The 26,539-nt window shown below is 38.3% G+C and overlaps 2 protein-coding genes across 2 annotated transcripts; both read right to left on the bottom strand.

The window, feature by feature from the left end:
* Window positions 1–2,623: 2,623 nt before the first annotated feature.
* On the bottom strand, window positions 2,624–5,834 carry LOC121640032. The gene is made up of 5 exons (XM_041985704.1): window positions 5,500–5,834; window positions 4,737–5,027; window positions 4,172–4,429; window positions 3,611–3,753; window positions 2,624–3,462 (listed from the first exon to the last, which is right to left on the bottom strand). The coding sequence occupies exons 1-5, from the start codon at window positions 5,582–5,584 to the stop codon at window positions 3,082–3,084; spliced, it is 1,158 nt and encodes a 385-aa protein (XP_041841638.1). The 5' UTR covers window positions 5,585–5,834; the 3' UTR covers window positions 2,624–3,081.
* Window positions 5,835–9,592: 3,758 nt separating this feature from the next.
* kcnj10a (potassium inwardly rectifying channel subfamily J member 10a) lies at window positions 9,593–25,889 on the bottom strand. Its single transcript, XM_041985690.1, has 6 exons — window positions 25,402–25,889; window positions 17,619–18,011; window positions 15,450–15,661; window positions 14,813–14,944; window positions 14,156–14,333; window positions 9,593–10,339 (listed from the first exon to the last, which is right to left on the bottom strand). Exons 2-6 carry the CDS (start codon window positions 18,001–18,003, stop codon window positions 9,930–9,932), a joined length of 1,317 nt encoding a protein of 438 aa, XP_041841624.1. The 5' UTR covers window positions 18,004–18,011; window positions 25,402–25,889; the 3' UTR covers window positions 9,593–9,929.
* Between the last annotated feature and the right edge of the window lie 650 nt (window positions 25,890–26,539).

The following is a 26,539-nucleotide window of genomic DNA, read 5'->3' as shown; positions in this document are numbered from 1 at the left end:
AACAAGGACGGCAATCATCCGATTATCTTAAGTCTTATAAGATTATCCTCTAAAATTATCATTTGGTCTGAGGTGTGTTCAGAGCGAATTCGTCCAGTCGGCTCTGAAACGGATCGTGGCCGACCAAAAGTCTTCGTGTGTGTGGAAAGCCCACGACTCCTGAGTTGTGACTTTGTGGACTGTGACGTGAAACAGTCTCTAACAGATAAAAATGTCTTCAGATTGATAAAATCCTTATGCATGTAGCAGCCTTTAGCTAAAGTCAGCAGGTCATGTGAGCTACAGCGGTTTTGTTTCGTCTGACTGCCCAGATGGAGGATTATATATCTAAACTAAAATGAAAAGACTAAAACATACATACAGGTGGAATATGACAGATCAAGAAAGACTTAACTCTCGGGTAGTTCATTATCCCTTTAGAGGCTTTTAAAACTACAAGAGAATAAGCAGAACTTTTACAACCAAGTAATAGATTTTTTTGTGGAGGAGGATAGGCACATGGACTTCATATACAACAGATGGATGTCAGTTTTCTTTTTAAAAATAGACGAGACTGGAAAAACAAAAATCAACTATTTGAAAATAAACATTTGACCTTAAGGGAATTTTTTTACTTTTTCTTTTTATCCTCTTGATGAGCAAACTGTGTTAAAACTGAATAAATCACCTGAATTTCAAGTTTCAATTTTAAGTAAAAACAATTCGTTTCTATTCTACATTCTATTCTAATTTCTAATTCTTTTTCTATTCTATTTCTATTCTACTAATTTAACTACTACTACTAATTTAAGTGAGGATCAAAAGGCTTGTTTACATCTTTTCTTTATTTAGAATAAATAAACTGTTTAGAACACATGAAGGGAGCAAATTTGCTCTATTCATAGTCTGTTGCTGCTATAAAAGAAACATTATTTCTAGACCAGATATGTTCCTGTGTGTGTGTTTGTTTTGGTGTGTGAGGGAGAGAGAGAAATGCTGACAAGGTGACAATGAGAGACAACATGCATCATAGTGTCAAAAAGGGAGAAAAGAAGACAAAGAAGACAATTTATTCTGTGATAAAAGTGTGTCTTGTGTTTGTTTTGCATTATTTCCCTCTCAGGCGTGTAACAACTGCACGTCACTGCAGTATGGACACGTTAGTGTAGTGATGAACAATTTAGTAACATCATCCACTCACTTCACCTCTGCAGCAACAGGGTCAGCTTCGTTGTTGAGGGAGGACATTTCTACAACAACGACATTGCTGAGCATATAACTGCAGTGCAGAGAAAACTGTTTAACCAGTGACCGTTTTCCTGTGTGGTTTGTCAGACAGCAGCTATCAGGAAATGCATAAACAGAAACTAATATCTAACCACAAGATTAAAGGTAAACTCAAGTCAGATATTTATTACCATAAAAAGTGTTTTAAATCTTTCATTTTCAGGGATTCACATGAACTATTTGAAAATATTTATTTAACCTGAAGGCAGTGTGCAGCATAGTTTAGGGAACAGAAGTATAGAGGATGGGAAAGAGTAAGATAAAGACATAACATGTGGTTCACATTTCAAAGGCTGGGCACAGAGGAGGCCACTGGGCTCTCTCCGAGGGGGCGGGGGGAGCAGGGTGAGAGCCTTGAGGTCAGAGCTCCATCCAGTATGGACTAAAACAGCACCGACAGTTCAGAAACAATTCGGAATGAAGGGATTTTTAAACACATGAAGTAGTTTTCAAAACTACATGTTGCTAATGGATCTACTGTCTGACCTAGAGTGCAGTCGTGACTGGTTCTGGCCTTTATAGCAGGCAGCCACTCTCCCATCTTCCTGGTACTGCGTACTAGTGATGGGATGTTCGGCTCTTTTCAGAGAGGGAGCCAGCTTTTTTTTGGGTTCAGCTCCCAAAAAAAAGCTGGCTCTTTTGGCTCCCGAACGGCTCTTAATTTTGCCTCTTTTGCAGCCCCATAATTTACCTTAACTTCTCAAAATGTGATGAATTGTTTTTGAAAACCCTTTTGTGCTCAGCATTTTTATGAGGAGCCTTATATTTGCCTCCTTTTGTGCATTTATTCTGATACAAAACCACTTACATTTGTTTAAGATTTTAACAAAACTCTTTCTTTGCACAAATTAACAAAAAACAGCAAACAAATCCACAAAGAACCAAACACAAAAAAAAACCGTATTAATGTTCTTGGGGGCAGTTAGGCATTCAGAAAAATAAGATGCCTCTTCTTGGATGATCCAGTTTCCCCCCTCTGTACGTAGGGTTTGATGACAGGACACACTCACTCACTACTCTCCTCATGGCTGTCTGCTGTCTCACTCACAGTGTAGGGCCATCTATCCCCCCCTATGATTTCACATAATGGTATGATCCTATATCCTCACATGTAATTGGCCGCCTGTCCATGCTGGCCAATTCAAACAAAGCAGTGCCGTGGGCAGAGCTGGGAGTAGCAGTAAAAGGAAAAAAAAATTTGAAAAACAGGGAGTCGGCTCTCACTAGAGATGGGATTTATGGCTCTTTGAAGGGAGCCGGATCTTGAGGAACTGTTCCTTTCAAAGAGCCATTCAAAAGACTGGCTCGTTCTTACATATCTTACAAAATTTCACAATATACAAGAATGACAAACAATCAAAATATGTACTTATTTAAAATCTAATATACAAGATTTAAAAGATTATAGGAAAAATATAGATAAAAAAAGAATAAACCTGAGCAGTTAGTGCAAATTCTTGTAAATGTTTTGGATAGAACTCAGCATTTGTTTCTGAATAATACTCTCTGTCCATAGATGTTTCACATGAATGGAGCGTGTTGGACATCAGACTTCTATGATGTCTATGATGAACAGCTGTTCCCATTGTTCATTTAAAAGAGGCATTCAGAAGAATCAATTCGTTCATGAACATCACATCTCTAGCTCTCACTCGATGGGAGCCGGCTCTTCTGGTTCACTTCAAAGCATCGCCTCTCAGAGCCGCCTCTTTCGCACATGGCACATCACTACTGCCTACCGCAAGCGAATCTTTTAGTGGTACGCAGTACCGGACAGTACCAGCTTACTTTCACCGTGTTCATGACTTTTGACTTTCAGGACTCTTGGAGGTGCTGTGACCTTACATCCTTTGGCTTCTCCAACAAACAGTACACCGTTTCAGTTTGTGTTGGGTGTCGTGTCGCATCCAGGGTGACAGACTCTTGTGTGTTCCTGTGTCTCGCTGATTCTTCACCACTGTCAGTCTTGAATCGAGAGTCTTTTCGTCTTGGTACACTATAGACAGTATTTGCTCCCTTACTTTCCCAGGAGAACTGCTGCTCTATTGGGATGCTGATCTCTCTGGGTTGAGGCATTTCCACATTCTCATAGGAAGGCTCAGCTTCACTGGAAGATGATGTTGAGACTCTGGGATTGGATTGTGTTCCCATCTCTAACGGCCCACTGGGTATTAACAGAGCAGCTCTTGTTGTTGCCTGGAATTTATACAGTAAAATACGTTTTATTCTCATCTTCAGAACAAATATCATTTCAAACAAGATCAGCCATGCTGACATCAAAACATAGCATTACATTCATGAAATGAAGAGAAATGATTAAATTTTGTTGTATAGCTTACTATACCTGATGTTTGCGAAGAGCAGAAAAGAGTTTTATGGCTAAGAAAGAACAGACCAACATGCAGCCCAATCCTGAAAGAATATAGATCACTGTTCCATGGTGTTGCTGTGGTTCCTCTTTGGGGTCAGGGTTGGATTTACTGAAACCTGCAAAAACATAAAAACATTATAAACAGACATAAGAAAATCGATACAGCAAACCAAAACTTTATGTAATAATTAAATCAGTGCTTTGCAATCCTGGTCCTGGAAGACCCCTACCCTGCATATTTTTGAAGTTTCCATACATTAACAGACCTCAATCACATGAATGTCTCGTTAGCAAAGACCTTGATGAGCAGTTTGATTAATCTGAATCAGGTGTGCTGGAGCTGGAAACCTCCAAAACATGCAGGGCAGGTGTCCCCATAGGCCAGGATGAAAAAAGACTGAATTAAATAATAAGAAATTCAAGAAAATAATCATGATAAAATAAAAATGAACGTGAAGTTGAACTTCAGCACACAAATGCATGAATGACAAACCAACAGTTTATTTAAATTTCCAAGTAAGTGATGAAACTTACAAGCTGTCTCCATCCTCTCTGTGATGTTATTTGTACTAACATGGTTGTTGCCACTGCAGACAACAGTTCTGTTCTCAGTGAAGACGGTGATGTTGAAATTGTGGAATGACTTCTGAGGTGGTCTGCAGCCGTCTTCATCACAGACGGACCACAGCAAGTTGTCCTGGATGGAGCAGTTTACTGTGACGCTGCAGGATCCCTCAGTCAGGTTGGAGTGGTGCTCTGACGTCATCATCATCACTGGTCTGGGAACCATGTCTGCAACAGCCAAACAATCAGATACAATCATGATATAATGGCGCCCTCCTCTGGCTGCCAGCTGTAAACACAAGACAGTCATCAAACGTTCAGATGTGTGTTTTATGTTTCATTTAAGATATGTGAGGAAATGAGAATTGACTACTTTTAAAGTTGCAGTGTAAAAAATCATCCTTTTGTAATGTCTTGTAAAGACAGCAAAGATTTATTAGCACTTTCTACCAGGTCAATACTCAGTACAGACATATAAATAGAGAAGATCAAAGTATAGTACAGGCTAAATACAAAGTACTGCAAAATGACCCACCTTGGATGATTACTTGATATGGCTCATATACTATAATAAAATTGTGCGTAAATGAGAATTTATAGATACCGGTGTCATTATCAGTCAACATTTTTATACAAAGGGAAAAGTATTTGGGACCAGGCCATGCTTTCTCTTTATAGCTGGGATTGATGCCTTCCTCGTGATAAATAACTTCACCAGAAAATTCCCATTTACCATGAGAATATGGAGGACTTTTACTGACATTCAAACACACAAAGTTGTTTCTGAGAACGTAATATGTTGCTTTTAGAGGTTCTGCCATAGTTCCTAAAGAAAGGAAAAAGAAAACATTCAAGATCATTTTTAAATACACAGTCACAGCCTTTCAAAACAAAGAACACAGAGCAAACATACAGAAATAGGTGATAGAAGGAAAGTGGACAAAGAGCTCATTTTTTAATTTATTTTACATTAATTTAGTGGCATTGTTGTAAGCAAATGTCTGAAAAACTAAAGTGAATGCTTACTTAAAAAAACATTAAAATAATCACTTTTTGTCTGTTTATTTTCTCGTTGTTTAGAGAGTTGAGCAGGATAGGAAACATATTCTCTAGGATTTTACTTAATTTTTAATTTAGTTAATGGTCAAAAATGAATAAATGTACAGATTTCATTTATCATAAAATAACTCATGTGAAAAATATTCCTCACTACAATGATGTTAGTTATTTTTCTAATAACATAAACAAGTTCTGACATCTAACATGCAAAAATGAAAGAATGTAATAATTAATCTTACCTGTAAAAGTCCAGCAGCTCAGAAGTAGAAACAGTTTAAGGACGCTCATCATTATAATCTTAACAAGTGTGGAATAGGAACGCATGGCGTGTTAAATAGTGCAGCAAACCATGAATCTACCCAGAACAACACCACCAGGTGCCAAACTCAGGAAACGAAAGAGAAAAGAAAAAATAGAACAAAAAGAGAACCAATAAATAATTTATCTCAGTGCAGTCGACAATCTAGTGTTGCTTCTTTCAACCATGATGCCTAACGTCCCACAAAATGTGAGATAGCAGTAAGTTATTTTGTGTTAATGCATCTGCATGGGTGTATGATCAGTTTTTTTCTTTTGTCTTTTAGGGTTTGAAGATAAAAAGGCGGGGGATGGTTTGTGTATCTTTGACATCGCCCTCTGTAACTGCAGTTTTGTCTGAGTGAACACATCAATATTAATGCACCATCAAGTTGATGAGCAAATGTTAACATATTATTACCATTGTATTAAAAACATGTGACTAATCATAAAGCAGCATTCTGAGAAGCTTGTATATTTGTCTTGTTATGCAACTTACATTTCCTAAAAGAGAGGGAAATGAATGATATCCCAGCCATTTATGTTTTAGTCGGCAAGCTTCAGGTTCTCTGAATGATTTCTCTTTTGAACGTCATAAATAATTACATATTTTCATAAAGAAGGAATTGTCTTCTTTCACTGGCTGAAGGCGTCACTACAGTCTGACCTGCAGAAAGCTTTAGCCTGTAACACAGGAGGCATCAAAACTTTTTTAACCTTTATTTATGTTTCTGGCATCAAATTCAAAATAAGCTATATTTTCCATGAAAAGATATCTTTGTTTCAACATCTGATATGTTGTTTATGTTCTATTTCTAGTTTAGTTGTTGATTAGATTAGCAAACAGTTATTTTTTTATTCACATTTTACACAACTGGAGTTTAATTCAGGTTATAAAAGTCACTTTCTACAACAGCAGATGATGACATGACTGAAGAATTCTTCATACACAGACTTCATATGCAAATAATACATTTATTAGAGGAGGCACTTTAAAGGTACATTAGCAATTAGAGCAGTGAACTTCCAGGTCTCAGAGTACATCACATACCATGTATCAGGTGAGCCACAACGTTCAAAGTCGGAATATTTTCAACCATTGTTTGTATAATAACTTTATAACTGATAATAATACTTCTGAAGCAAAACAAAAATCTGACCCATAAAACTTGACTTAACATTCTTCAAATTAATAGAATCTACATGAATCTGTGTATTTATTTTTGGAAATTATTTTGTTTTCTGATAGTGTTATTACAATAAAAAGAAAAAAAACACAACCTGCATTCTTTAATGAATATCTGCCGTCCCTTTAAACACGTACAATATTTCCTGTGTTTTGTGCTTTTGTTCCTGGCGTTAAACACAATAAAGTCATTTTGACACGACCTGTAGTCGGCTATATTAAAAATGACAGCAGTAGAAAGATATGCTGTATTCATAGAAATAACGTTGTGTAGTCAAAGCAGTTAATATAAAATATTGTAAAAGTTAAGCTCTGCACCACAGAGATGAAGAATATAAGAAAATATTTACACATGCTGTACATACAGGAAAACATACTGTACATAAAAATTAGGATAATTAAAGACAAAGGTTCATTGAAAATGTTTTCTCACACTCATCCATGAACCATTTGCAAATGTAAACACATCCAAACTCATACACAAACCCCAAATATCGCCACATATTTTAATTATTTAATACAGTGCAATAAGTATTGAAGTTAGTTCAGTTATTCCTCACATGTGAAATGCCACTTTGTTTAAATTAAAGTGCTTTTAGTAATTTCACTAAACATATTTAACCCAAATGGGCAAGAGGAGACATTCAAACAGCATATTTTCAGGTAATGAGGTTGTTAGAGACAGATTTAATATGATACATTCCTTGGCGATGCCTCATCACATATAAGTTTCAGTATTTTCACCACTTCTTGAAAGTATGATATTAAGGATCCAGTGTGTAGCCTTTAGGTAATCTACTCTCAGAAACATAATATAAAATTTACAACCATGTTTAGAAGAGTGTAAAATAATGTGAATAAGTATTAAATTATTTTTATATACTCAAAAATGACCAACATTTTTTCAAAGACAGTAAAAATCTAAGGCTCTGGAGCAGGTCTTTAGTGCTTTGTTGAAGCCACTGTAATTCTCAGTATTAACTGCTAATTCCAGGATCGTCCCTGTACACGCTTTAAAGACAAGGATTAGGGCTTATTTATGCTTAATGCTAAATATGCATACAGTTGGGGCCCTCAGTCTGACCACTGTGGTCAGACTGAGGAAGCTTGTGGATGCAACAGAGCGGTACTAGCAGAAATCGTGGGGGCAGTGTTGAGCAGTAAAACTCACATGCAAAACGTGAAAGAAACAAAGAAGAAGCCGTGACATCTTTAATGGCCACACAGACCACTACAGTCTATTGTGCTTCCTCTTTTAAAGTGTCTCTCAGAATGGGCATTATGATGATCTCCTCCACTGTCACTATGTTTGCTGTTGTATATTGAAACTGATGTTGGAACTCAGAAGTGAACTCTGAACTCCGCGCTGCCCCCTAGTGGTTGCGTTGCCTAACAACCATGCCTATGTAAGGCACACAAGGGAGTATGTGAGCAGTAGAAAATGAGATTAAAAACAAATGTAATGAAAATTTTTTTTTATTTGTTTAAGATTTACTGTTTTTAGGAATAAAACAATCCTATCTGTACCATACTGAATTGCATCTCTTTTTTTTTTGTTTTATTTTTAGAAAACAATCAAGTATCAAATGCATCCTTCACAGGGAAATATGAGAGCACAAAAATATTTTGATGTTATTTAGAAACTAGGCGTGGGGTTGTAAATTCTTTGTATTATGTTGAATTGTTTTGAATCGCATCTTGCATCATATCAAACCGAATTGCAGTGTATAAAGTCAAATCTATGTCAAATCATTAAAGGTCCTATTTTATACATTTTTTTTAACAATTTTGTTTTCAAAGTTTATTACTCTAAACTCAACCTTAGTCCTTTTCAGCCATTCCAAATGTGGTTGTAGTCAGGCTGTTTTTGTGTCTGAACCTTGAAATTCTCATGAGTAGTGGCTGTCCACGCCCATCTCTGGGAGAAGATCCTGCTTTTGCTGGCACCCGCTCGGTGATTTTCGAGGGCAGGCTCAGCTAAGCAGTGGGGGGGGGGTTATATGATCACTTACTGGGGGCAGTGGTTATTTCCCTTTGTGAGATCACTATGGAGAAGATCTCAGACTCACCTGTTTGAGCACACATTCGCTAAAAAGCGGAGTAAGCAAGTGAGAGAGGAGACAGAATTTTCTCCTTTTTGGGCCTCATATGCAGGCTATGAGGACGCATTTGACTATTAGAAGTGACCTTTGCATAATATGGGACCTTTAATAAATTGCATCGTGAACAGCTTCACTGTATTGCTAATGTATTAAATCGTTGGCAGCATGTCAAAACTCACATCTCTAGTGCACATCCCTGCCTTGCCAAAGACAAAGTTTCTCATCAAGTATTAAATAACTGAGCCAATTGTACATTGCACATAAAGACACAAACAACTCCTCGCACTAATCCCTGCCCCATCGCAGACAAAGCTTCTCATGATGTATGAAATTACCATGACATAAAAAACTTTTTCCTTGTTTCTGCCACCTTACAAACGAGAATAAAGTTCTCTGTACTCACAGAGTATGTAACAAGCTTTAGTGGGAGAGTATTCAGTTGGTTGCAATCTACAACTTCACCACTAAGTGGTCTGAAATTTATTCACTAGACCTCTATTTAAAAAAAAAAAAAAAAAAAAAGAAGTATAATGTAATTCACTAACCTTCAGAAATATAGTTTCTTGGTCCTGTTCTCTACTACTGTAGGCACTTTTTATCACAGTTTTTTTTCCCTTTAATAAAAGTGTGTTTAAAGATAAATTGACAGATAAATAAAAAGACAAAGGTTTTTCCAGTGTTTAAGTATAATTCAGTAAATCAGTTGTTTTCTTTCAACAAGAAAAGTGAATCCAAGTCTAATTTCATAATGAAAACCTTGAAACTGTGCTGCAAATTTGCTACAGTTTAATTGCAATTTCATTTGCTCCCTCTCAGGCTGGTCACAGATGTCTCCAGCACATTGTTTATCGACCTGTATTTTCTTTGTTTGTAGGGTGCGATGGTGGGGGTGCTCAGGTGTCTAATTTCCTGCCTTGTGGTCCACATTTAGCACATGTGTAGGCAGAGGGTTTTTCTTCTGCATGTGGGGGAGAAATGTGAGAATGTATTCTTCTTTTAAGCAGCCGGTTTCTTCTCTCTTCCAGTTTCTATCTCGTCTCACTGTCACAACAACTTTCCATAACCACTTCCTGTCTCTTCTGCTTCACACATTACTGATGCGCACACTCAGAGGACTGCTATCTCTGATGCGCCCCCTTTCCCGCCCTCTCTCCTCCCCCCTGTAACTCTCTTCCAGTCGCATCTTCTCCGGATCTGTTCCATCTTCCTTTCCGCTGCGGAAGTGGGTCGTCTGTGATTGTGTACTTGGTGGCAGGGCCTGATTGAACAAGGGTGGAGTTTTGGTTTTGGCCACTTTGTCAAAGAAGGCAAAATCAGCCACGTATTTTCCTGAAGGGGACAGAGAGACGACAGGGGGGAACTCATAACCCCAGAGTATCTCATCCGGAAGGTAGGATGTTCGAACCTGGCAGGTTGCAGACGTCGGCTCGACTGTGGCGCTCATGATCACCAGCAGCTCAAAGTCAGCAAGTTCAGGGTCGGTCCAGCCGCCACCTGGAGGACAAAGAAGAACTGAGGTTTCTGGTGTTTTTGGCCAGAAAGTAGCAACAAATCAATGTTTTTCCCCTCAAAACAAACCATATGATTACTTCTTTGCAGACTGTCGTTGTTTTCACTTCTCTTACATCTTTGATGTACTAAATTATTGAAATATGCCACCACAGATGAAAGACTATGAGGAATCATCCCAAGAAAGATTCATTTTGGACCACTTTGGGTCAGTGTGACAATTCACAGCATACAAACACCCTAAACTTTCCAAAACAAACACAAAAAAGAAAAAACTCCCCACTAACAGTCTGACTCCCATAACACTGAACTAGATAAAAATACCAAACTCCTTCCTGAAATTTTAAAACACACACAAACTAGAAACTTCCACGTTACATCAGCGCTTCACCAACCAAGCATGAGTTAAACATATTATTAGAACATGCAGAAAACATATCAACACACATTTCCCAAAGGACATGTCAGCAGACGTGTGCAGTGAAGTGAGCAACACCTGCATCAACAGGCCTCACTCAGAAATGCAAACTCTGTCATCTGTCTAAACATCTTACCCTCCCCCAGACCCAACATCACTCCCACCAAGGCAAAAAAAACAGCAGCTTTCGCAACAATCTTTACAGAATGTGACACAAACATGGCTGAGGGATTCTCTTTGCAGGCTTGTTGTGGCTGGCTCATCTGCTCTTACTGGTAACTGACAGACCTAGCATTACTCTGACAACTGCAGTGTCCTCTGTCAGTTATCAGTTTGTATAAGTTTGCACAATTTGATGGTTTTAGAGAATTCATGATTTATCCTGCAGAGCCCCTGCAATATTCACAACTGCATTTCTGTGTGAATTAGCTTGACTGTAACTAAACTGGACTGCAATGAATTTAATTAAAATATTCAAGAATAACTGTGGTTCATTGATAATGCTAGCCACTGTCAAGTTAAAAGCTTATTTCATTGAACAATAATAGCTATGAAATAGTTGATAAATCCATCTGATTTAGTTTTACATGCATTTAAACTAAATTTGGAACATGCAAAACTTCTCCTGCTCACCTATCTAACTCTTGCAGTACGCTGGCTGCATACTGAGCTAATTAGCTTTCATTTTTAAAAGTGATGCTAGATGTTTCTCACCCTGAGGTTTTTTTTTTTTTTGGTTTTTTTTTAGGTTTTTGTTTTTTGAGTTTCAGTATGAGTCATGTAGTCCTCTAAAGGAAACAAAACCATAGCTTGAATCTTTGATGACACACACACACACACACATTTGTATTTTCACAACCCGCTTTTTGTGGAGCACATTGGTAGGATTTTACTTTACAGCTCAGTGGTTTGGACCCTTCTATACAATGTCTCTACAGTGTCCACCTTCAGATGTAATGATTCATAGTCCAACCACGTACTCACATTGAGGTTCACACACCGTTGCACTGCATCCTCCTGAGTTAGATGTTTCCTGCTGAAGTTCTGTTCTCAGGAACCTTGCAGGAGGCTGCAAAGCTCAAAAGTACAGAACCATGCTTAGTTACAAGTATTGTACTTGAATGTGTCTGAAATCTGTGCTCCGTGCCCCAAATGAGCCCTCATCTGTTCATCAATGATGTATTCTCATTAATCCTGTGCAGGACTGTAGAGCTAGAATTACCCAGAGGCAGAACAAACCCTCAGCAGACTGTCAGGAGTCTCATGAAAAAAACAGAAAGTTAGTAATGTTTTGACTTTTTCTTTAGTTGTTTTGTTTTAATCTGTAAACTGATATGGTACATTTTATCCTTGCAGGGCTCTACATCGTGCTTTATAATGTCTTCCTCATTCACAAAAAACATTCACTCAAACACACCCGTGATGGCAGTATTGCCGTGCAAGGTTTTCGTGTACCATATGGAGCAACTAAGGGTCACCACAGCAGCTTTGGCACACGGAGGGACTGAGACTGGTGCCACCAGCTTTTCAAATGATAGAAATCCACTAACTCACCTTAACCACAACCAACCGGTCTGCCTGTGAAATCAAACAAAACTGGGAAACAAAACAAAATTACTTTCAATGCATAACACATTTAGAATCACTGAGAATAAAATAAGGCAGATCGATGTGGACCACAGTATGCAGTGTTTAGGAAGATATAAAAGATCCTTAACCACTCATTCTATAGGCTCATCACTTTTTTAGTGATGTGGCAAACAGATGTTTTTATTGCTTGTATCTGAGAATAAATTATGACTGTGACTGACTTCTGTTTATACTTCGGGCCTTTTTTCTTACATATAAAACTTCTAGTGACCAAGAGCTATCGTATTTTATAAACTTCATAGTAACATATTTCACTTTTTTCTCAGACTGTAAACTTCAAAGAGTTTCTAAAAGTAGAAATGGGAAGCAGAACCTTATTCATTCGCTCTTCATCCATACCTAGTAAGCTACATGTGCAGCTACAGCTGCCCTGTGGCAGCCAATCTGCACCAACGGCCTCTTCAGCCACCATCAAACATTCATACACCTGTGATGCCAACACTGGAGGCAAGGTGGGTGAAGTGTTGCCGACAGATAGAGAGGGATGTAGCAGGATTTGAACCACCAACGTTCCAATTATTGGATGACTTGCTCTGCCACCTGAGAGCCGTACTGTTTCCTCACCCTCAACCCCGTTGCCCTCCTGATTCTGATGGCTTCTCCTGTTAAATGGAAGTTTTCCTCTCCACTGTCAGCCGCCCCTTACATGTTAATTACAAGAGACTAACTCCAGTTAAAGATTTGATGCAGTCCATTGGATTCCTTTGCAAAAAGTATATTGGTGGTGGTGGCTTTTTTTTTTTTTTTTTTTTTTTTAAGTCTCATTTTATGAATGCTGTTACAGTTTGATGACATTGAATTTTACTAATTTGGATTGTATTTATTTGGACTGGATATAGATGACTTTGCTGTGAATTGGTGCTCTATAAATCAACCTGCACCGCATGTTCAGGTACCGAAATAATTACACGTTTAATGTCAGGTTTTATGTCCTTCCGGCTTTTAAAATTTCTTTTTCTGTTTCTATGACAGGAAGCAGATAAAAGCAGGAAGAAGCAATAAACAACTGGTTGTTAGAGTAATTCAGTGTGGTTACATTTCAAATAACAGGAAATAAAAGATTAACAGCACGGAGGCTTTTTATGAAGACACAGTGCTTAGTCGGGTACATAAAGTAAAAGGAAATTATGCAAAATAAAATAAAAAACTATTTGAAGAAGGAAGAAAATTAAATATATTTGAAATTTGGTCTACGAAAGAAAAAGGAAAACACAGCCTGCAGTAACTGCCAGTACGAGTGTCGATGTGAGCTGTTTAGTACTGATGTGGCTTCCATGATAAGCGGTCTGAGCTGGTGTAAGTGGATCTGTGCAGGTTTTGTGTCAGCACCCCAGACTGTACAGTATTGTGCTCTAATGAGGGGTGTCTAGGGCAGTCTCTCTCACACACATTCCAGCCAGAGAAACCCTCTCCTCCAGTTCCAAACAAGCCCAACTGTGGACAGCTAGAGGCAGCCAAGCACGCAGCACATGACTGAAAATACCAACACACCTACATACACATACATACTCAGTGCACCACACATTTTGACAAGAAACATGAAACCTATAAATTCTAAGAAGAAGGAAGTTTATGTCATTACATTGCTGATATTTGCTTTATAGAGTTTAAAAAGTGTTTGTTCACATGTAAACTTCTGTGAACTTTCAACATGCTTTATGTTTCTAACATAAAATCTGAAACAGACTGATAGTTGTTGATCAGGACTACTACATACTGGAGCTGTGACCCACCTTTTGCTGCCCAGGCTTTGAGGGGGCTGTTGTCATCAATGATGTGGTAGAAGGTCAGTGGGATGATGAGGAAGGGGCTGTCGCTGGACGTGTCCACTTGGAAAGGCACATTGCGCTGGTCCAGCCGCACCGTCTCACCCTCCTTTGTCAAGGACGTCTGAAGCAACTTCCCCGTCACCTGGGAGCCAAGATGTAGTCAGTAAATGTTGAAGAAGGCATCCTGTAACCAGAAGGCCCCAGCTTTAATACCTGCAATGGCCGACATCTCCATGAAAGGTGATGTGCCCTTTGCAGTACTGATATTCAGTCAGTGGATGTGTCCATTTTAACACACCAGAAGGATTATAAGAGTAAAGCTAAACTTTGGATTGTTGGATCTCTGCTGAAACCAAACAGTAGAAAAAGAAGGATGATGCTGTACTAATGGTTTTAATCAGAACTGGTGGAAACATGGGGATGGTTTGTAAGAAACTACCAGAACACTAAATGGAACCAGTTCGAGAACAAGAGCTAATTTGGTGATAGGTAAAAAGCATTTAGTTTTAATACCGACCAAGGTCATATGAGCTCCATGTGGCACTAAAGTCACGAAGTAGCACACACACAACAAAAATTGACCATAGCTCCTGATTAAAAATAGACCCAGATGGGTATTACCTGGCAACCTAATAACAGGCTTTTACGCATGTTTGCCACTCGGATCATGAGGCAGGGACGTCCCTCGTGATTTGATACAACAGCATGTTGGCTGAACTTCACTGTCTCCCCTCTCTTTTTGGGACGGGCGACCTGCAAGAGGAGGAAAAGAAAAATAAAGATGGTTTCCTGTCACTGCTGTAAACATTTCTCATAACCCTCATCAATCATTTACAAGGCTTCATATTTCCTCTGTATGTTCAAGAAAACCTGACTCATACTAACTCACATGTTCAGAAGAAAAGGAACTGAGGAGTATTTAACAAGCATACATGTAGACAAAAAGATGATAACAGAGGCGGAAACTACTGTTTTTGACAGATAAGAGTGCAAATAATCTGTAATAACTGATAAGATGGAACTAATTACCTTGAACACTGATAATTGTTTTGTGGTCTCTGAAGGGCTGGCTGTACCAGTGTAAAAAAACACATAAATCATGTCTGTATGCAGCTTATGAAGTTATTTAAAATATATAAAAATGTTAAATAAATAGCTAAATAAGTTCATTATTATCACCATTTTTAAAACGGGTTCTACCACCTCATTAACCATTCAATGATCACATTCTGACATGTTACTCTGGACTAAATATTACCTTTGCAAGAAATGTACCGGTGATGAAGATCTCCATCACCATGGTGATGACCAGCTGAACAATAAGGAGAACTATTGCTGCAGGACACTCCTCCGTGATGCACCGGAAACCATAGCCAATTGTGGTCTGGGACTCCAGGGAGAAAAGAAAGGCCCCGGTCAAGGTCTTCACCTCCATTACACATGGTGTATGGTTGGAGGGGGGATCAAACTCTGGTGGAATAGAGGATGAACAGAAGATGCATTTGGTACACACAAATCACCAAGGGACATTTTGTTCCCTTTTTGTCTGCTCTGCTTTGATTTTTCTGACATAAAAAAACTTGTGATGCACATGCTGAGTAGGTTTGTTTTTACAGGAAATAAAGACATGAATCGAGACATTATCATTTTCATTTTCATTTCTGATTGAGAATTTTCTTTAATTATGTATTGACTTGGAATGAAGTGTAGAAAATAAGCTATTATCCTCTGGGCAATATGTATAATAACTAATAGTAGCAAAGCTAAGTATATAACTACAATACATGAGGGACGGATCAGGTTTCTGATCAATATCTCCAACATACCATGTGTTGCTTTCACCTTTAAGTTTTTTCTATGCATATAAGATGCCTAAACTCTGCTCCAAATTTATGCAGGAGGATTTGACAGGTATTCTAAATTCATCCACAAGTAAATGTGAATGTACAAAGCAAAAAATCCCATGGCAATCAATGTACTATGTAGTAAAAGTTGAAACAAATTTCAGCCTGAGATGGCTGAACATTCATCTTCATTTGCCCTGCAAAAGGGGCAGGAGGCAACGGAAATCCTGTGCAATCAGGATTACTCATAAAATAGTTCTTGACATCTCCAGATGTTTGATTAAATGAAATGTTCCAACTACATAAAATGATTAAACAGTGTGGGTTGTAGAAATTTCCATCTATGACTGTAGGTATACCAAACTTAGAAAAAACAGTTTTTTTTTTAAGATATTTTACTAAAGACATAAAAGTTCATTAATCTAACATTAGTTAAAATGTCAATAAAGTGAATTCAAGACACAGCAGAGTGAAGGTGCTGCAAAATCATGTCATGTAGTTGTACAAAAGGTGAAAATGAATACATACATGCTGTACTTGTAGAAAGATCTGTAAAACCTCTTAGAACATTTTTTTTTATCCATTCAGTGCTGGAAAAACATTGATTGAGAATGGTGTTAATAGAAGAGAGGAAAGAGAAGGGAAACAAAGTACTATGCCGCACCGTTTTTGGAGGAGAAAAGTTATCACAAATGCCACCAAAATTCTCTCCCTAAAGCTGGATTTATACTCACATCTGCATAAGGTCACAACATCACTGCCTCAGGCTCCACATAGGTCCTCGGAGGCTTGACAAGCACCTCTGCCAGACCTGACGTGCACCCCTACTTGCAGTGCGGTTACTTGTAAGTACTCCCTTGTGATTGGTCAGTTTGTTGATTATATGTTTGTATTCAGCTTTTCGCTGAATTTGTGCAATAACTGCGGAAGAGAAACTTCAACATAGCGCTGTAACCCTATGCACTTTGCACCAGCGTCAGTTACGCCAGCCCAACCGAATGCAGTTACCGCATGAGTATAAATCCAGCTTAACTGTGAAGCATGGGGGTGTGAGTATAATAGTTTGGTTATTTTGTTTTTTCCTTCTCAACCTTAAAAGTTTTAATCTGACAAAACAAATAATTTGAAACTGTGTCAAGAAATTTTACAGGAGAATGTTAAAGCACCAGTTGATGATCCAAAGTTTAGGAGGGGTTGTTTGATACAACAATAAAACTGCCTAAAACACAAAAAAGAAGAAGAAAAAAAAAATCATGTTTTGAAATGACCAAGTCAGTATATGCCTTAACCAAAAGTGTGGTTGGACCTAAAGAGGACTGTTCAGACAAGATATCTCAGAACTTTAATAAATGGAAATAATTTTATTGGAACGACAGGATTCTTCCTTTTTGTTCTGCAAAAGCAATTATATGAAGTTTCTAATAGAGTTTGTAGTTCCAGAGGAACTCTCAGTAACTTAGTAAATTTAAGAGTTCATTTACTGTTTCAGACTTTCAGTGTGTTACAGTGTGTATTCAAGTCATGAAAAGTACAACTGTGCATGTGTTATTAAATAAATTACATATATGGTTAGACCTCCTTACCAATCAGGTCTCCATGCACCAGGGCCACCAGGTACCAAAGCACTCCAAACAGGAACCAGGTGCCAGCAAAGGTAGCAGAGAAGAGGAAGAACTTGTAGCGCCATTGCATGTCCAGGAAAGTTGTCCAGAGGTCACGGAGGTACAGCGCCCCTCTGCCACTGACATGTTCAATGCGCACATTGCTTCTTCCATCTTTAGAGAGGACCCTTCGCCTCCTTCGTAGAGCACTATGTCCTCCAGCTCCTGTTCCTCCTCCACCTGCACCAGCGCCTCCAGTCCCCCCTGTGGAGCCCAGCAAGGGCTTTGTGATGTCAGTCTGCGTCTGGGTGTGGCACACTTTCTGTGGGGAGGAGCTTTCTGAGGATGGAGGAGTCGCTGAGGTCATGGCTGGTGCTGCATGGTGTTGAAATGGGAAGAGGAGACATTAGAATGTGAGGAGGAGAGGAGAGGCGTGCAAAAAGGGTTTATAAAGTGAATTAAAAGGCAGGAGAGATGGTGAGAATGAAAGAACAGAGGTTGTAAAGGTGGTCACATAACTGCACAGCAGGTGATTTCAAGTGAAAAGCTGCAGGATGTGTGAAGAAGAAGGGAAGAGAAAGAATGTGATAACCACATGAATGAGAAAAATGACAGAGTGGAACATTTGAGAGGAGAGGATGGAGTTCAGGAACGGTGAAGGAAAAGGAAAAGGGGATTAAAAGCACATTTTTTTAACTTGACAGTGGTGTAGCTGACCAGGGTGGTCCATTTAAGTCAGTCAAAGCTTATTTGGTTGCATGAGGCACCTGCTTATTTGTGATGAGGAGACTTTAAAGATATTTTCTTATTGAAAAAAAGGGTTCTTTATATTTAAATCTCTTCTACCGGTGACCATTCTCCTTTATTTTGCACAGAGCTGCTTTCATCTAACAGAGGCAGCTTCTCCAAAGTAAGGAGGAAGAATACTTTCATATTTAGTTGTTTCACTTATTGATTTTGTTAGATTTTAGTTTGTAGACACAGCAACTAATGTAAAAAAATAACTAATGAAATTGCAAAAGATTTTAACAATGTTATCTGTGTAGTGGTGTTAAAAAAAATTATGTTTATTTAGTTGTTCTCCATGAATTGTCAGTCATGGAGGAGAAAAAAATTAGCTTTAACTAATAGTCTATGCAATGACTTTTAAGTCCACACTAAAGTCAACATATTAACATATGACTATTAAATAAATACTGGAATAAACAAAACTAAAGTAAATCGAGTAAGTCTTGATGTAATTCAGTCAGGTTAAGATAGTGTTACACAAAATAATATCAAACTGCAGGTCAGATATCACAACCAGTATTTTTACACATCTTCAATCATGCTCATCGTGAAGAAGAGCAAATGCTTCCTGCCATGTTTTAAAATCTTTTTTTAAAGCCTTCGTTTTATGTAATAACATTTGTTGCATTAGAATCAGCTGTTCTGTAAAAGTTACCCTCAACACAATATTGTGATTAAAGAACATATTGTATTCAGTCAGAGGCTTCTTCATCTGTACTGCAATAAATTATTAGAAAACTGGGAATGTAAATCATTTCTGCTTCAAGCAATCATGGTGACTGTTTATGATGATAAACGACTCATGATGATCTACTGCTATGATATATATATATTTATTTAAGAATTTTAAAAAATGTATTTAGTTCAATTTAATTCAATATGGCTGTCCAGCCATTACACTAAAGCTATATCAAATATCTGCGTACAAAAGGCCTGTGTCAGAAAACAATGTGATACCATAATGGAGTAGTAATAGGCTGGTAGAAGTGGGTCCTTAAGTGTCATTAGTTTATTAACTGAACAAGAAATCCCCCAGCCCTCGGCACCAGTTATACTTATTGTTACTGTAAGAACTGCTCTCTTTATGCTCTTAACAATCTTGTTTTCATCTGAGCTACAGCTTCTCTTTCTACACATCCTACTTTTTCTTTTCCATCCTACTGGATCTCATTGTTTACTCAACAGCCTTTTTGTTAAAAATGGTCTCTCCTCTTCAGAGTTAATATAACAAAACCAAAAACAGCACAACACAAACAAAAGCCAAAGAACCAGGGCGATCTGATACACTCTGTCCTTTCCTGTCCTATCTGACCCTTGTCTCGCCTCCCTCCGTGTTGAACCTCACAGTGAGTGAATGAATAGAGATCTGTGTTGAGGTCTGTGCTACGAATACTAAGAAGAGCAGGAGGAGAAGAGGGAGGGAGGCGTGGTCAAGAGCAGGAGCATGTGACCCGGCTCGGCCATGTCCAGCTGAACTCTGAACCCTACAGAGGTCCTGCCCACACATACTGTAAACATACACTTTTGTGTTAGACTTTCAAACCAATCGACCAGTTAGAAAGTAGTACAATACCACTAATTGTTAAAAGGAATGCCTCATATTTGTTTGTTTAAAGCAAGGGCATTCAACTACATTTTCCCAATTTTCCCAATTGTTCTGTGTTCTGACTGAAGATTTGCATTTGTTAAAAGGAACCTCAACATAGTATAAACTAATAATATAATTATTATTATAAAATAATAAGTACTGAAATTGTATTATTTTAACTTTGGAAAATTGTAGATCTTTCTTTCTTATTGCTAGTAAAGCTTTAAAGACTTACATTACCTCCCTCATTGTTCCTAAACTGAACAAAAGCATCAGAATGCAGTGATGTATTTCAGAAATTGTTTTATTACTGACATGGTTACTGTTCCATACAACTGCATCACCCAAAATGATTGCATTCATAAGATATGGCAGCTTCCAGAGCAAAAAAATATCTTATACATTTCAGGGATTTCAAAAATAATAAATATACATTTTAGCGTTTGATAGCATATTTTAGTAGGAGTACTTTAGCCCTATTAGGTTTTTTTTGTCATAAATGCTTTGAAATACTGATCATTTTTCAGTTCACAATGGGTGGCACAACTAAGCAAAAGCACACGCATCAGCATTTTATTGTCACGATGACTGCTACATAAAAATGACACAGCAAGACACTGTAGGGTTCTTATACACCAAATCAATGTGTAGAACCAACAAGAGGAACCCTGATAGACCTCCTCATGTCGCAAACAAAACAGCACAAAAACAGGCTGCAAAGACAACTTTGGACTGTTGCCCAGGATGTACAACTTTCCTCGTGAACAAGAAGATGCTCACCAGTGCAGGAAACTAAACAGAAAAAATAAATAAAATAAGCATAACAACATGTTCAGTATTTTTTTTTTTTTCAATGTCAAACTAAGACGATCTCACTTGAGTCATTGCTTTCCTTTGTTATTTTTTTCATTTAACATGACCTTAATGTCGTGAAAGTGTAGCTTGTTTTGGAGAAATGAAGATGACATTGAGAAGAAGTTGTGTGTTGTGATTTACCACTAACTCTCTGGCATCACCGCTGCCCACATATTTGTGCACTCATTCACTAAGTTGAGCAAAAAATTCATGACCAACAGAGTTCAACCATGTAGACAGAACATACAAGGCAGGCAGACGTTAAAATACATGCCTGACAGACATTAGTCAGCTATGACCATGTCAGTTGAGCAAGCTGACAAAGATTTTACATTTTATCTCCGCAGGTGCATCTTTAGTGTCAACATGCAGAGCAGAGGTTTACATCTGTATCTTACTAGAGAGGACTAACATAAAAACATAAAGAAAATGTTTAAAATAAAGCCTTTTAATTGAAGATGGTAGAACTTGCCAAAGGAAACTTAAGTTTGAGAGCACTGACGAAACAACTTGGAGGAAAACCTGGAAAACAACTTGGTTATGTTTAGGAAAACATGAGGTTTGGATGAGAACAATCAGTATAATAATAACATACATGATGCATGGAACTATTCTTTCTACAGGTCTCTCAATTTTCTGGGTTATCATCGTGACGTGTCCTAAGAGAATGATGTCATTAGTATAAAATCCATGGGCAACCATTTAATTCATTGATTTAAGATAGTGAGTGACAACTTTAGATTTGTCACTTGAGGATTTGTCTCAATAATTTGTAAGATCAAATCTGACACTGATTAGCATTTATACCTGAGTTTTTAACCATTCATCCATTTCCTGTACCCACTTATTCCATGGAAGGGTCGCAGTAGGGCTGAGCTTATCCCGGCAGCTACTAGTTGAGAAGAAAGGTACACCCTAGACAGGTCACCAGTCCAGTGCAGGGAAACCTCAAAGAGACAAACACACATGCTCACACTCACTCCGAGGCAAAATTTAGAAACACCACTTAACCAAGCAAAAATGCTTTTCCACAATTGTGGGAGTAAACCAGAATAGCTGGAGAGAACTCCAACATGCAAACTCCACACACATGAGGCATCAGTCATGGTTCCAAACAAGAACAGTCTTGCTGTGAGGTAACGTTGCAAACTACTTTTAACCAACCTCTTTTAAGCATTTTCTATATAAAAATTAATTAGTAAAACTTCAAAAACAGGTGAAAATGGGTGCTGCATTTACATGCTTTTTTTTTTACAAGCAGCAGTGTAGTTTTTAATTTATCAAAACAGGAGGAAATTATAACTTTCAGTGTGGACCATTTTCCGACATGACTTCATCTATTATTTTATGTTCAGTATTAGGTTATTATTCAGTGATGGAACATAAGTACCTTTTTTTTTTCTTTGCTTTTTACAACATAGTTTTTGGACAACATTTGGTATTTAATTCACTGAATATAAGCATTATTCCTTTTATTTAACTTTTTAATAATCATATATTTTTAATATATGAATATATTTTTATAATTTTGTAATTTTATATATTTTCCTCAGAAAAGTATTTGCCATCCCAGCAGCATCCATGGATAGAAAATGCTGTATAACAAAAAAATGAATAAAAAACATGATAAAGCACACAAACAATATAAAAAATATATATCTTCTGGTAAGTTATAGTTAATTATAAATGCTGTTATAAGTAATTCATTAAATGCTTTGTTAGTGCTTAGAAGATAAAGAGTGAGTGTATAAAAGTATTGAACTTAATACTTTCTCTAACTGAAAGTAACTGATGGATACACTCAAAAAACCTTTTTCTCTCAGTGGATGACCACACTAAGGTTAGGATCTCTTCCTCCCTGTCCGGCTCTCCAGCCCTCGTCTTCCCTCTGTCCTGTGCTCACAAGAATCCTTTGTTTTCGAGGAGATGAAAGGGACAAAAGGCACCATTGAAAAATACGACTGGGCGAGCGAGTAAGTGAAAGAGAGAACAAGTTAGACGGGGAAATGAGAGGAGAACTGAGCATAGAAGTGTGTGAGTGTGTATGTATTTGCAAATGTGTTTGATCATGTGTGAGTATGTGGTGCTTGACATTGCAAGGGGGCAGAGATGGGAGAGGGGGCAACAGACAGAATAATTGGTTTTGAGGGGAAGAAGCAAGAGAATTGAGCATCGAGCGACAAAAAGAAGAAGGAGAGAGATGGATGGTGACGGATAGAGAGGAAGGGGTATGCGGAGTGAAGGTGGAGGAAACAGATAGGTGACAAAAGCCCAGCATTAGTATTCCAGAGGAAAGAATAATCCCTTCCACTCTGTGCTCCTGTCCAGTGTCATAAAGCCATAAAGAAACCCCAGCAGCCAGTTCACAGCACTGAAAAGACTCTGTTCAGCACAACTTGAATAACTTTAACCACTGTCCACGTCACAGCAGCCTCTGTAGTGGACTGAAAGGACTGTCTAAACATCAACACATGCCGTGCCAAAACGGCATCTGGTCAGTCAGTTCAAGACAACAGAACCGCAAACTTATTGCAGCCAAACTAACCAACACAAATCAGCTGCTGTTGTAGCAACTTCTCTTTATAAAGGAAATGATTGATGAGAATCTCATTAGGACAAAATGTTCTCTTTCAAAGTGCTTTGCATATCAAACACCTAATGTATTTATAGCCCAGGACTGCTGACACACTCTCAAGTCATTTCTTTCACCACTTTTATTGTAATAAATTGTTTACTCATTCTTATAGATATTAAATAATATTTTAGGTCCTACGAGGTGTCAGTAAACCATTTCTTATGTCTAGCACATTCTTTTGAAGGAAAAAGGTTTTCAAATATATCTATGAGCAGACACTTTTCTGAGTTGCATTCAGTGAGGCTTTATATGATGTATGAATGGAAAGAGTGACTTTACACTGAGTTCCATCCCTAAAATCCTGCACCTGCATGTTCTGCTAAATGCTTGCTCAGCCCAGCCAGTGCTGAGAGAGGGTGCCTCTTTTGTGCCTGATTTTCTGGAGGTTGTTTTTCTTTCCCACTGCTGCAAGAGGCTCACTCAAAAGGAAATACAGGATGTCTCTAAGCTCTTTCTGAGATGACATTTGTCAAAATGTTGTACAAGATGCAATACAAAAAGTTCAAAGACAAACAAAAACATCCATGACACAGTGCTCCCAGTGCTTAACTATGCTTTTCCTGTCCCAAACATGTTTACAATTTCCTCATAGAAAAAAGGAAATATGAAATTTTGTGCAAACTAACCCAACCTCCATGTCAATGACCATCACTGTGAATATAAGGCAAAGCCAAATCAAAATAACCCTAAGTTTGTCCTGTAGGATCAGTGACGGTGCAGGGGAGGTTGTCCTGAGGTATATGATGCAAGATGCAGCTCTCATAGTGGATTGATGTAATGCAATATGAAAGCTATGAAAAGCAACCAAGATGTTGCTAAATATCACTTTCACTCCTCGACTCATCAGCTTTGCCACATATACAACGTTTTGATACTGTTTAAATAAAGTTGGCTTGATACACGAGTTACATTCACATGGTGCTGAAGCAAGTGATTTTGTGCATGGTAGCCTAAAATCACAGCTAGATTCACTTCATTTAAATTGCATCTGTTTTTACATTTGATGCCTTTCTCCTGAACATGTACATGATTTACTCACATTTTGACTTGAGAAACAGAAAGTGAATGTAAGCTGTAACCATGGAAGCCCACATTTGTCTTAATGTGTCTGTACGAGCCCTCGTCTAAATCTAACACTTCCCTAAACCATTTTCTTCCACTTCCTCAGCCAAGAATTAGTGTGTGGAGAGTTACAGCACTTAACTAAATTAATGAAAGGAGGGCAGCTGTTTACTACTGGGCAATTATTCACCAGTGACTTTAACCATCTTCTTCTGAGACTAAAGCAGCCAAAGCTGGTCTCAACTGACCGTAAATTTGACTGGTTCACGATCACTGTGGTGCTCGCCTATGAAAAGATGTGTCTTCTTTAGTCCCATTGCTTCCGGTGTGAGATTTCCTTTGGACTGTGGAGTGTAAACCCCATAACACCTGCAACGTCATTTGTGGTTTACACAACTCTGCTATGAGGTTTGTAGAACTGCAATAACTTTAAACTCACATGTTTTTAGACAACCACATTTAGGTCCTACAGTTCTGTCCTGTTTGTGTTCTGCAATCATCTTTTTCTGTTTAATTTCTTGCCAAACTTGTGCTATAATGCTGTAGATCTGCAGATATATGTGTAGCAGTGTGACAGGAAGCTTATGGTTGCACACTAATAACCTTTCTCTCCACTGTGAAGACAAACAGGTGCAGCGAGACTGTGCGTCCTGTTTTGCAATCAGTCATACAGTTGCTTCAGTGTGCAAAACAACTGTCTTACAATATCACAACATAAACTAAAACACTGACATCATTTTAATTTTCTAATCCCAGACATCAATAGAACTAAAACTACATAACTTTTGCATACGGACGGGAGAAATTTGTAAATGAAGATCATGATGATTTCTTACCTTTCTGTCGATTTCTAAAAGAGGTTCAGGCTTTTAGCACAGCTTGGGAATGATAAAAACTTTAAAAAAGTTTCACTTTCCAGTAAACATGTGAAAACAATGATAGAAGGTTTTTATCTGTCTTGGAAAAAGAAGGAAAAATTGTTGCAAAATTTCAGAGTCTTGAACTAGTCATGTTTGTTGACAGCCCACACATGTTTTGCATCATATTGTATTCTTCTGTACCACTATGTTGTTGTCATCCTCTGCTTCTGAAAAGAAAAACTCTCAAAGAAAAAGATGAAACGTGTCAGAGGAGAGGCCTGGATGAGGATTACCCAGCAGTCAGTCAGTGTCTCCCAGCACACTGGCACTGGCAGCACCGGTTCCGGCTCACTCTTACTGGATCATTATGTAATCGGATGAGCACAGTTTGCACTTTTTCTTCTTGCATGTGAAGCAGGGAGAGAGAGAGAGCAAGCCCTGCGTGTCCACACAGAGAGAAGTAAAAGAAGCTTGTGCTGTCCACTCCTCCAGGGCCACACCAGCAAGCCGCTCTATATAAACCCAAATGTATTCAGACGGCCACTGTTTCTCAACATTTTTAATTCATTAATTCAACTCTCCTCCCAGCTTCTCCTCCTACCTCCCCTCTCAGTGTCTCTCCCTGACTGTACTCTATAAATGGGCCTCTTTGTTGCAAAGCCTCCTCCGCTGTTTCAGCCTTTGTCAACTTTCTCGTGTAAATGTTTGATGGTTATAAGATACAAGCCTGGAAGTTGTTGCACTGGAGCAGAGGTATTTACAAATCAAAGAAAACAAAAAAGGGCTCCTTTCTTGAGGACTTGGCTCGTCGCACTTTTGCGTTGGCCAGAGTGTGGTGAATGGATAATGTCGGTGCATCTCTCTGAGGCTGTGCCATGTCCGCCTGCAGGGAGGGGCACATGGTACTGTAAAGGCGAGTACACATGGTCCTACTGTGAATGAAACCAAACAGGAAGGCCAGGATTAATTCATTCACCAAAGCAACAACCATTACACCCTCACACTGGCCCTCAGAGGGGGGGATTTTGTCTCATGTAAAGGGTAAAGATTAATAAAGCAAAGCCCACTGTCACATAGAAGAACATTGCAAACATTGTATTTGTTTACTTATTTA

This window comes from Melanotaenia boesemani, chromosome 5, assembly GCF_017639745.1.
Source record: "Melanotaenia boesemani isolate fMelBoe1 chromosome 5, fMelBoe1.pri, whole genome shotgun sequence".
Lineage (NCBI taxonomy): Eukaryota > Metazoa > Chordata > Actinopteri > Atheriniformes > Melanotaeniidae > Melanotaenia > Melanotaenia boesemani.
This window is presented reverse-complemented; position numbering and strand designations above follow the sequence as displayed.

Bases quoted from the DNA above. Each gene is read 5' to 3' on its own strand.
- LOC121640032 (XM_041985704.1), bottom strand. From the start codon at position 5,584: ATGCGTTCCTATTCCACACTTGTTAAGATTATAATGATGAGCGTCCTT. The intron at 4,430-4,736 runs GTGGGTCATTTT...TGGCTGTTGCAG, and splicing joins ATATCAAGTAATCATCCAAG to ACATGGTTCCCAGACCAGTG. The intron at 3,463-3,610 runs GTATAGTAAGCT...TATAAATTCCAG, and splicing joins CTGCTCTTCGCAAACATCAG to GCAACAACAAGAGCTGCTCT.
- kcnj10a (XM_041985690.1), bottom strand. From the start codon at position 18,003: ATGACCTCAGCGACTCCTCCATCCTCAGAAAGCTCCTCCCCACAGAAA. The intron at 14,945-15,449 runs GTAATATTTAGT...CTCCTCTTGCAG, and splicing joins CCGGTACATTTCTTGCAAAG to GTCGCCCGTCCCAAAAAGAG. The intron at 10,340-14,155 runs GTGGGTCACAGC...TTTGTCCTCCAG, and splicing joins CAAAGCCTGGGCAGCAAAAG to GTGGCGGCTGGACCGACCCT.